At 42.2% G+C, this 12160-nt stretch overlaps 1 protein-coding gene across 3 annotated transcripts in view; it reads left to right on the top strand.

Moving 5' to 3' along the window:
- SLC38A6 (solute carrier family 38 member 6) overlaps positions 1 to 10554 on the top strand; it is a 34285-nt gene extending 23731 nt beyond the window's left edge. The window contains exons 12-16 of one of the 3 annotated variants that reach the window (XM_015865790.2): positions 422 to 522; positions 2615 to 2739; positions 3528 to 3672; positions 3775 to 3869; positions 5090 to 10554. In XM_015865790.2, the coding sequence (XP_015721276.1) occupies positions 422 to 522; positions 2615 to 2739; positions 3528 to 3672; positions 3775 to 3869; positions 5090 to 5170 (547 nt within the window). In that variant the 3' untranslated portion in view covers positions 5171 to 10554. Of the gene's footprint in view, positions 1 to 421; positions 523 to 2614; positions 2740 to 3527; positions 3673 to 3774; positions 3870 to 4315; positions 4815 to 5089 lie in introns of those variants that run through there. The other 2 variants (XM_032444865.1, XM_032444866.1) reach the window with 2 other exon arrangements.
- The last annotated feature ends 1606 nt before the right edge of the window (positions 10555 to 12160 follow it).

Here is a 12160-nt window from a genome sequence, read left to right as displayed (position 1 = left end):
AAAAAGTCATTTACTAAGGTGCTAATTTTAGGTGCTGATTTTTTTCCCTGTAACTGAATCTGTATTTCACCAGATTCAGTGCTTTTTGGCCCAGACCCTGCATAAATTGCTATTTTTGTTTTATTAAAAATCAAATCAATGCACAAATAAACCTCACTGGTGGGCATGGCAGAGTTCCTTTCCAGCTGGGAGCAGTGCTAGATGTCTGTGACAAGTGAATCTTCACTAAGAGATAAAAAATACTTTAAAAAGAACTATGTTTCAGAGAGCACAGTCATCAGAAAATACTCTGTGGCCCTAAATTTATGAGGTTGCTTTCTCATAAAAGTCAGGCTGCTATGTTTTCCAATAATGTAGCTTATGTTGTGTTGAATGGTCCACAATATAGATGGAACAATGCTTCTTTTTCTTTACGTTTTAGTCCATCCAAAAGCAGAATGCAGAATGTAACTGTCACAGGAATTGGCCTGAGTTTCATAATCTACTTTATGTCTGCTTTGTTTGGGTATCTGACATTTTATGGTGAGTATATTTTTCAAGTATTCTCTAGAATGCAGCCTAATAGTAAATGGTACATCTGTTGTCTTGAGTACTTCAGGCTTGTTTTTGCATTAATACACTTGGATCCTCATAAATCTTAGTCCCATGAAGAAGTGTTACAGTCCCATTGACTTCTCAGCATGTAATGTAGGTGAATGCTGCAGGGCTTATGCTCAAAATGCTCTGCAACACAGGATATGAATGTGACCCTTGACAAGCTAGCCCTGAAGCTGGGGAGGCATGAAGGTTTGCAGGCATGCTTGCCTTGTCTGATACAGCCTGGGGACAAAGCATATATTGCTTCCTTGTTTTGTTTTTGGGTTTTTACAAATTGATCAGCACTAGCAATTTCACTAGAAATCTGCTGGAAGTTTTCTACAGGTGGGGGGAATGACTGTTTATGAGGATGGGTGGTGATAGGAGAATGGGGAATGGTTTCAAACAAAGATAAGGGAGGTTTAGGTTGGATATTAGGAGAAAGTTTTTCACCCAGAGGGTGGTGATGCACTGGAACAGGTTGCCCAAGGAAGCTGTGGATGCCCCATACCTGGAAGCATTACTATATGTTTAACCATTACATCCAAAAACGTTCCCTTAACACAGAATCCTTTGAAAAATTAAGTGGGCAGCCTTGAAGCCCCTGGTAGTGTATAGGCCACTATTAGTGGTTGCTAACAGTTTCCATGTGACTTCGTAGGGAATTAAAACTTGAAGGGTCAGTCAGAGATTGAGCAGTCGTTGCAGGATAACCATCTGTCTCCAGGTCACATCTCAGCAAAAATAAAACAAAATAAGATGTAGAAACGGACCCAGTTCCTGTTACCATCACTGCCTTCATTTCTTGGAGGCGAGGCCCTTTGACTGCAGTCTTTTAGTCTGTTTCACTGTGAATCTTTCTGGTTTCTGCAAGCGTGATTTCTTTTAGTAATTCTTAGACTCAAGAGCCTGAAACACCAGAACCAACAGCGAATGTCTGCAAGATATTACGTTCTTTTTTCCTTGCAGGCTTCTGCTCCTTTTTTAACTTTTTGGTTGTCTTGTTTAATTAACTTACTTCTTTAAATAGGGGGGAATCTGTTTTCTGTTCCCAAAATACCAGTCCAGGAAAATGTAAAACATTTTATTTTAAATTGAAAACAAAGAAGGAGTTCCTTCTTTTGAAATGAGTCACATTTCATCGTTCCGTGGCTCAGAAGTTTTGTACTGTTTGCTGTGAATTTGAAACTCAATGCAGCGCCTGGACTTGGGTGGAAATCTGGGCTGTTCTGAAGTCCAGCAAAGCGCACTGAGTGGGAGGAGTGGACAGATGCTTCCTGCACTCTGACTTGCTGTCAGTGGAGCAGTAATGCTGCTCACAGCATTGATGGAGGGTTGTGATGGAAAGCTTAAGCAGCCCAGATACATTTTCTTTGTTCAGTAGTGAAGCCCGTGCTTAAGTTTCAGTGTCTTTTTCAAGGCTCAGTCAATCCAGTTATCTTGACTTTAATTAAACCTACATTTTAATTTGTGAACATTGCTTTTTGTCATCTGTTTAAGATACTCCTGTAGGAAATGGTTAAGGTTTGTGAATGCTGACATCTGTATTTTTTCTCCAGTTCTTTGAGATATTTTCAGTTGTTTTCTAGGCTTTACCTCTGCTGTTTGCTCATCCCTTCAGGTCACTAAAACTTGGCTTTTATTTTAAGTCTAGCTAACATGGTAAAATTTAGTTAAGGTTAAAAGTTACCTTACTGCTGAGTGGACTGAAAGTTTCAGAACCTGTATCTGTAGGCTTGGAATAGCTTTCTTTTTAAGCCTTCCTTTTCCGTATTTCCTTCATCTTCTCTTAGATGGCTGTTCGTTCAGCACATGCTCTACAGGATCTTGTCTCTTGCATGGTTTTTTTCCTGTTTTTGCTAGGTTGCAAATCAGTTTGAGCTGGTTATAAGTAGTGCTTCTATGCAGTCCCCTCCACTGTGCATCAGCCACAAGCAGATTGGTCCGTTTGAATGTAAGCTTCATCCGTGTTGCTGAATTACTTCATGTTAGTTCTCAAATGATTAAGAAAACAATTTTTTTTTTTTTTGCTTTTCAGACAAAGTGGACTCTGAATTGTTGCGAGGTTACAGCAGGTACCTGCCACATGATACTGTCATCATGACTGTTAAACTGGCCATACTGCTCTCCGTGCTTCTGACAGTTCCTCTAATCCATTTCCCAGTGAGTACTCCTCTCTGGCGTAAGCAATGCTAACACTAATGCTTTGCAGGCTGTAGTATCTGTGACACATCTAGTCTTGTGTATCTTATTCACTTGTCAAGTAATTGATCAAAGTCCACATATTTGCATATGTTCCACGAGAGCTCCAACATAACAACGAACCGCTAAGCTAATTTGTGCTCTAGAGACAGATCTCAGATTAAAACTAACCCACAGCATTGTTTTTAATTTAGAGAATTCAGAACTTCTAAAGTTTATTTAGTTGGATTTTTTTTTTTCCCCTCCTAAATTGAGTTTTGCTGACTTAGGTTTTCCTTTCTGCATGCACGCACACACATACAAACACACTTATACTTGAAAACTCAATTTCATTGCAAATTGAAAACACGTACTGACTTATTGCACCACGGGAATACTGCTTTGGCTTATCAATACCATAATATGAAAAATAAACCAAAAACAAAATCAGGACTACATCTAGGTAAGTACCCCATGGTTTGCATTCCATTTGGCATCACAGATTAGCCCCCAAACCTTTACTTGTCCCAGCAGATGTTATTAGGACTAAGGGCCACGTGACAAATACTGCTTCAATACTGAAGTTAATTCCATGCTACAGAGAGAAAAAAACATAACTGAACTATTATCAATTGATTTCTGCATTTCAAGTTAAAATGTTCTTTTGCATCTGATATGATAAAATTCTTATTTGTGAAATTGAAATCAGTTTTAAAAAGGAAGTAGATGTGTTCATTTACCCATGCAATGTTTCTTTTTGTTTTATGTAGGCGAGGAAAGCCGTATTGATGGTGTTTTGCTCTCACCTTCCCGTGTCTTGGATTTGCCATATCCTTGTCACCTTAGTGCTGAATGCAATCATTGTTTTGTTTGCAATGTACGTGCCAGACATTAAAAATGTATTCGGGGTAGTTGGTAAGTTGTTGTGGTTTTTATTGTTATCTTTGAGGAGTTCAGAATGATGCTGAGCAAGTGTGTTTCAATCGTGCTCTAAGTCAGGTCTTCTGGTTTTTATAGGTTCAACCACATCGACATGTTTGCTTTTTGTGTATCCTGGACTGTTTTATCTTAAACTCAGCAGAGAGGACTTCCTGTCACCACACAAACTCGGGGTATGATTTTTCTGTGCATGTGCTAATTGTATTTAGAGAGGCTTCTTTTAGATACATTTTAATGCACTGGAGAGAATGTAACCTAATGGGCAAAGATCCAGTTTTCAATGCGGTTCACAGAATCTGTGAGCATTTTCTTTTATTGTTCACGTTAGCTCTGCTGTGTCTGAAACTCCTTTATTGCAAGCCCTCTCTGACTAGGAGAGTGTCTGTATTCTGGACTGTTGATCTGAATACATGCTTTTCTCTATAGTTTTCAGATGTCAATTTTTAATCCAGTTTCTCTGTGGTTTTTACGCATTACTCTGATGTTGTTTGGGCAGCTGGGACAAAGCCAGACTGTGTTTAAGTGAAACAGTGTTTATGCTTGTTTTCTATTTAAGCCTTCTCAAAAACATGTTGGTTTTGTTTTTTCTTTTTCCTCTATGGTTTCTCTTTTGGCACAGTAGGTTGAGTTCTAATTGGAATTTGTGCTGCAGCCTGCGTTTTGCACTGTGACTGTGCTTGTCTACTTCTTAGCTGCTGCTCAGCCCAACGTCGTGGCAGTGCCTCAAATCATGGCATCGTTCAGGCTGGAAAAGACCACTAAGATGCCCAAGTCAAACCCCAGCCCATGCCCACTGCCCACGTCCCTCAGTGCCACATCTCCATAGTTCTTGAACACCTCCAGGACAGTGACCCCACCACTCCCTGGGCAGCTGTGCTACTGCATTAACACTCTTTCTGAGAAGGAATCTGTCTTAATATCCAACCCAAGCTTCCCTGGTACAACTGAAAAGTGTTACCTCTCATCCTAAAAATGATGACAAAGTGCTTATGCTGCAACCATCTGCCATTGCAGTGACTTATAGGACTGCTCTCACGCTGATGAAATAAGGAACCTGAAAGAAAATCCAGTGATGCGTTTTCAACCATTTTGAGTAAAATACAAATTTATTTTCTTCATTCATTCGCAGTTGTGTTTGTTTGGGCAGATCTGTACAGTTCTCAGGTGAGCAGTGAAAGTGAGTCAAACTGTTGTGAGTGTGCCCAATGAAACTGTCCCAGGCAGACTTAGTCTTATGTCATTCTAAGCAGACACCTTGTGTTTGAAGACTAAGTAGTTTGCAGCATGAAAGATTATTGTAAAACACATTGTTTAAACCTGCTTTTACAGACTTTTTATGTTCAGCATAATACATAAATATATAAATACAGACTTGTCTCTTCTTTCTCCACAGGCATGTGCATTGGTTATCTTTGGCATATGTGTTGGTCTGCTCAGTTTAATTCTAATAATCCTCAACTGGATTAATCAGTAACACCGTGTGATTACAATCCAAAGTGAGCTTCAGGAGGACGACAAGACCCAGAGATACTGACAGCCTACAGAAAACACTGACAGCAACCACCTTCAGAACAAATAACACTTTTTCAGCCTGCTGGTGATGTTCCTTCATTACCCTCAAGTCTAAAATACTAGTTCTTAATGATGCTCTTGTGGCGGGGAAAAGGATCTCTTGATAATCCCTGCTATGCAAAGATAGTTTGGTGCACGTGGTGAACGAACTCAGAACCTTAAGACAAATTTTCTTGTAAAGAGAATGAGATGGATTTTAAATCAGTTGTGACGTGTGTATCGCGTATTATCCTAGAAGTGAAAGACAGCTGTTGCTTCTTTAAGTTCCAGAAGTTCAACCAGTTGATATTAGGAACTGACTGATTCCAAATGTTTACTCTAATTTATCCAAATACAGACTCAGAGGCCAACCACCTCAGCCCAGTTTAATGGGCACACCATGATAACAGTATTCTTGTTTTATACCTCCTGTGTACTTGAATTGTACTGAAGTAATTTTTAAATTAGGAGCTTTTACCCATCCAACATAGTAGGTTCTCAGAGCATTCGTGATTCTGTTTTGTATTTAATAATAGACCACTTTCAGTTAATGTCTGCTTTTGAGTATTATTCAAATTACCTCAGTATTCCTGCCAGTGGGAGACTTTTCTTTTTCTCTCTCACTCCCATTTCTACCAGTGTTTCCTACTTGAAATAGAACATATCTGTGTTTTATGTACTGTTGTGTGTTTGGACTTGAAAGGTGGCATTCTGCTGTCCTGAAGGCAAAGGAAATTTTATATTTACAGAGCCTTAATTTTACCCTAAAATCTCTAAACATTCACACAGCCTTTTGTAATTCTGCTTTTTTTTTCTGCCTAAATGAATCGTGAATGCAGTTTTCAACACCAGCTGGGCTTTGTTACATATAGTATGGGGTGCCCACTGCAGAAGTTCCTTATATCAGCCGTTGCTTTCATTCTACTGGTATCATGGTAAGCATCCTTAGATTTGTTACTATCAGATGGAATCTAATGTCTTTAGAATAGCCTAATCTCTTTAGAGGCTTCATACCCTGATGAAGTTAAGCCTCTGCAGAAATACCTTGTGTAAAGTTCAGAAATTGGACCTCAGACTCAAACAGCAAGATTTAAAGAGTGGGAAAGTTCTTCATTATTTCCAGATGCAGTATTTCTTTTAATCCAGCTTAGCACTTTACATCTAAGGATTGGACTAAGGTACAAATGAAATAGTAAATTAATTCATCTGGTTAATATGAAAGAAGCTAGTGTATGACCTTTATGGAAATGTTTCTGTCCATAAGGTGAGCAGTAAATTAGTTGATTCTAGGTAGAAAATCCTGTTGAAACAGTTCTGTTAATGTGTTGACATATGTTTTCTCATTTGAGGTAGGGAAGACGCCCTAGAAACTGACATTTTGAACCTCTTAGCAGCAGGTCTGTCTTTTTTAAGCTCCTGTGCAAAACTGGGGCCAGAAACTAAAAGTGAGAAATAAAGCTACAGCAAAGTCGTAGCTGGGCTGTTCCCAAAAGCACCTCTGCATAAACACTCATACTTCCCAATGATGCAGGAGAGGCAGCATTCAGTCTTTGAAGTATTGATATTTTATTGTTGTTAATGTTGTCACGATAGATGGTGACTCAGGTCCTCACTGCTGGTGGCTGTAGAGCAACCTGAAAATTGGTTTCAGCTTGGAAGGACTTCACTTGTAAGCTGACCGCCTTGGGAAAGCGCGGCTGCCTGTGCCAGTGGCCGCAGGGAGCAATGGGTGATGGCACTCTCCAGAAGAGGATGTGCCAAATTCAACATAACCCAGAGAGAATGCTCTTGATCCTTCCCTGTGTAATAGGGAGGAACAGAAAATAGCAGACTTGGAACCACCATCTCTGTTCCTGAGCTGGCAAGCTGTGCCTTCTCTGACTTCAGTGCCAGCGGATCACTCAACTCTTGGGATCTGTAAGATGTTTTTCCCTTTTGATAGATGGCCTGCAGGCACCCAGGTGCCGTTGGTGTGCAGTTGGTACTGCTTCAGGAATCCTTTTGCCTGAGGAATGTTCTTCTGCTTAGGAGTTTAACGCAGAAACAGACTCGAGTGGTGAGGTGTAGGAACTAACTCAGGAGTTTTGTTAGGATCCCCATTCTTTAAAAATCAGTACAATATATAAAAAGACTGCAGTTGTTTTTATCACAAAGCTTCTATCTGGGGTTTCATGACACAAGGTGAGGTCACCACCAGAAACAGCACGTCCACTCCTGGGTAGAAGCTCACAGCTCCTTCCTGTGGCACTGGCACGGTGGTGGCTCCTCCTCAGTGTGTTTCACTAGCAGAAAACCTGGAAGGGTGATGAGTTATCTGCCAAAAGCTGAACAAAGTGAGGTCTCTTGGGGGCAGGAAAGGGAAGGAGGATGGATTGGACTGCCTTTCAGGTTTTAGATCAGTGTTTTTCTCGCAAACCTCACTCTCCATCTTTGTGCACACAGGGTGCCTCTAACTTGAGAGCTCTCTGGCCTCCTGTGATCAAGGGGTTGGTCAGACAGTTTCTCAGCACCGTGTGAGTAACAGGGATTGGGGCCATTCATTTTGCCTTTATTATTGCAGCACCCTTCCTTTTCAATTCTCGATAACCAGGTGTAGCTCCTCCTGCCTGTACCTCCCTCTGATAGCTGTGTGCTCCCAGGCTTTGTTGGCTGTGGGGATTCTGCCAGGCAGAGCATCTATGGCAACGCTGCAAAAACCTGAGTATCCATTTTATATGAAGTGTACCTTGAGAAATCAACGATAGCTGCAGTTCAGGAAATGATTTTCTAACTGAACCAGAACTTAGGAAAACAGGAGACCTTACATTCACGTCAGTGGACTGTAGATACATTTTGTAAGCCACTCGAAATTAGGAGGAATATTTCTTAGAATTGTGAGGTTTTATGAAAACCATTTCTCACAGATCACGTCTTGCAGCTCGCTATTGAGTAGTAGTTGTAAGACATCATTGCAGGCACTTTATTTTAAACTCTGAACAGCAGGGCTTCATATGGAAGATTTACATCATCTGTGAAGGTGCAGAAAGTTGGCAAGGCTCTGCTGAGCTTTTGCTCTTTGTTTCTCCCAGAGAAAAAATACTGAGTCTGCCCTGTGCTGCAGTCCTCAATGCCTGCACAGTTTGTGTGCATCGTGTTAAAAGATGGGGCTGAGAAAATGCATGAAATAAGGTGTCAGTTTTACAGCTGCTTGCTGTAATGCTATGGAAATCACGGCATTATTGTTTTTAAGCCCTGGGTACACGAGCTGGGCTGTAAACTGACTGTCCTGGTAGGTAGCATTGGGCTGATGAATACCAGCCTGTGAAGTTAATGTTCCGTGAGGATGAAGGGAAGCAATTCACACCTCTGCTGGAGCTCTATTATTACATTTTGGCTGCGGTGCAGAGGGGATGGAAGCACACCGGTTTGCAGAGAGCTGTCATCTTCCATTTGCAAAAGAGTTAGAAATGCTGCTACTTGTAAGAAAGTCCTACAATACATAACTTAAAACGTGAGGAGAAGGCTGCTAAATGTAGGAATTCAACATCAGAGCAAGGATGCTGCTTTTAGTCTCAGTCTTCCCCAGACTGTGCAATATTCCATGTAAGGGTTTCACTGCGGCTGTACATAAGCATGAGTTCTGTTGAGCTCCACTCTCACGTGCTTCCAGATATATTTTTCTTGTGTACAGACTTTTTTGTTGTTGTTATATTTCCAGACTGGTGAATTTCAAAAGTTCTGCTTTATTATGTGTATGCCATTTTATTTTCTGAAGCCTCAGTTAGAGGGATCCCTCAGCATTTCTGGCCTCACTTGGGAAGGTTGCCTTTCCCAGCTGCACAAGGAGAACAATGTAAGAGACAAAAATGAGTCGGTAGCCTTTGATTTGCTTTCTCTCATTCTCCTGTTTCCATTCCGTGTCCATGTAAGGGCTGCTCAGGTTACAGATGAGCTGTGGTAAGCCAGGCTGGAGAAGGGAGCGCTGCACACAAGTGCTTACAGCCTGTGTGTGTATTGTGCTCGATGCTTATTGTTTATTCCCTTGTTTCTAAGCATCTTCGTACTGATTTCCACTGCAGCTTGTTTAAAATTCTCTCATGTCCCTGTGCAGTGTAAACTGACCCTCTGTGATACCATCCTCTCCTCTCTGCCCCTCCTTTTCCTTTCCCCTGAGCACGGAGACACGGCGGTGCAACAAGATCTCTGTGCTTGAGCTGCTAGGGCAGATGTTATATCCCACCCTGCTTGTAAACATGTTGTTTGCATGGGAGAGGATTAGGGCTTGTTCTATATTGCTGTGTTTCTGACTGTGCACAGTCATTGTGGTATGGATCTGGGATTCAGTGCTCTGAAAGCTGCAGTCTGTGAAGGCTGAGAGGACTCAAAGGAACCATGTACCCCTGTGTACCTCTGTTGGGTAGCAATAGTGCAGGTTATAGACCTGCGTGAGCTGATCCAAAATGTCCAGTCTTTAAAGTATATATATAATAATTTCATTAAATTAATTCTTAGGATTATCTCCATAGAATATGACAGTTTTCATTAGCATCATCATGCAGATTCAGCAGAGCACAACAACACATGAGGACAGAGCTGTGCCTGTTCTGGATACAGGTGATCGTATCACCTTGAACACAGCTGTGTTGATCTGGCTCCGAGGCTCTTACAGAGCCAGAGGGAGGTTCTGAATATGGAATCCTGCAAATTCAGCACGCTGGGTTCTGTATTTTGCTTCCTATAAGCAGTAGGAGGAGATGGACATTGTACCAATGAAGATTAATTGTGTTGTTTCCAGCTGTCCCTATGTACAGAAATGAAAGTTAACATTAGCTCAATAGTGGGCATCCTAATGTACTCTAATTAAAGCTTCAGGTCAGTCCTGGAGTTAAAATAACACGGATTGTTGTAGAACTCCTTTCCTAATTAGATTTAACACTTAAGGCACAATCATTGCTTTGTGTTGCCTTTGATGTTGAGAGCATTCCTTATAGTTGTTCTGCATCCCATGGAGCCTTGGGGATGCATCTGCTTCCCAGTGACTGTTGCTGTCTGACAATTCCCGCTGCTGAAAAGGAGCTGCCTTATTTCTGCAGGTTGTGGTGATGTTTTTGGTGTATCCGTGTTTCAGAAGTGATCGTTCAGCTTAATGGGGAACTGATGTTTTGCTTTTTAAAAGGAGTCATCTGTATGTAAAAAATACCTCGTGAACGTCTGATCTGTGTGCCATGCATTTCCTGTTTTGAGTTCTTCCTCCCACAGATTTCTATGGAGCAGCCACGGCGTGTTCCAAGAAAAACAGAAAATAAAGGACAGTGTTTGCATAACTCATTTGCTGCTCATCCTTGCTTCCTGTGCATGGTGTGCAAAGCAAAACGAACCTGGTGCTGCCGCTCTGCAGTTGGTTCCAGAAGTGCAAAGTTGTTGCTGTTACCCCAGCTCAGGCTGTAGCATCTCCATGGCCAAGGAAAGGTGTGCGAGGAAACTGCCTGGGAACCACAGCATCATGGAAGGGAAGGGAAGGGAAGGGAAGGGAAGGGAAGGGAAGGGAAGGGAAGGGAAGGGAAGGGAAGGGAAGGGAAGGGAAGGGAAGGGAAGGGAAGGGACTGTCCTGAACAGGGCAGTTATATGGACCAGAACTCATTACTACAGGCTTGATTCCAGAGCTGTAAGAATGGAAGCGTGCTCCTTGCGTGGAAATGAGCATCTCATTTATAAAATTCACCCCAACTAAGAATTGGTACAAATGGCCCCACAGCTGCATTTTTCAGGTGTGATGCAGAATTTGGTGCTGCCCTGCAGCAGCTGCTCATACTCATTGGTGCTGCCGAGCGGGTTCCATCCCAGCTTGGTTTTCCTCTTGCTTCCAGCATCACCACTTGCATGTTCATGGTTCACACAGCAGCCCTGGGACACCAGGCAGCTCGCTGCACCTGGTTTAGATTTGAGGCTTGTTTACACATGATGTCACACTCCTATTGTCAGCACAGCAAAGGTCAAGACAGTTCATTTTGGGAAGGTTTGTACTGTTGAGTCTTCGCAGTGCAGCCATTAATGCCTTAACCATCTGACTTGCATTTCAGTGTTCTGGCATGATGTAATAATCAAAGGCACTGGATTTATACGTTCTATGGGAGTCTGATTGGCCCAGGTTGTAGAACTACTTTTCTGGAGACCAGTGTGGAAATTAGGGCTCCAATTTGGTCATGTAGCAAATGGAGGATCTGGCCAGAGGAGAGCGGAGGAATTTGGAGACTGGGTCCATGCAGGAGCCTCCCTCCCACGTAGTTGCTTTTGGTGTTGGGATTTTCACATTTGGTGGGCACGGTGAGAATGGGTTGACAGTTGGAATAGATGATCTTAGTGGTCTTTACCAACCTCTGTGATTCTATGGTTCTACACATGGGGATGGTGGAGGGATCGTGGATATGGTTTGCAGGGCTGGAGTCAAGGGCCAGGGAAAACTCTGTGTAGACCTCATAGATTTTTTTTTCTCCCCTTCCTGCAGATTTTAACATTGCAGAGGTTGATATTTCACAGAGTGAAATTCCTCTTTTAAACCCATCTTTCCACTTTGAATCGGAGCCACATTAACGCCCAGGCTGCTGGGAGCCCACAGAGCAGCGGTGTCCTTCCCTGGAACTGCTGAACACAGAGCTCAGCACGGCTTTCTGCATCCCCTTCTCTGCAAAAGAAAATTAAAGTGCAAGGAGTAGAGAGAGCCATTTGCTGAACCTGCACATCTATTTTTACCCCCCTGCTCTCTAATGTTCCTAGAATAAATTTTTTAGTGCACAGCAGGTTAGGAAAAAAATAGTGCTGATGGCATCTGTGCTATCCCCATTGTGCTGCGAGGAAAGATATCAGCTGCTTTGCTGACCTGTCACTTGCACAAAGCTGCATTCCAGGTACTGAGGCCATTTGCTCATCGTGCTTC

This window comes from Coturnix japonica, chromosome 5 (genome assembly GCF_001577835.2).
Source record: "Coturnix japonica isolate 7356 chromosome 5, Coturnix japonica 2.1, whole genome shotgun sequence".
Lineage (NCBI taxonomy): Eukaryota > Metazoa > Chordata > Aves > Galliformes > Phasianidae > Coturnix > Coturnix japonica.
Note: the sequence above shows the minus strand (reverse complement) of the source record. Positions and strands in the feature narration are given on the sequence as shown.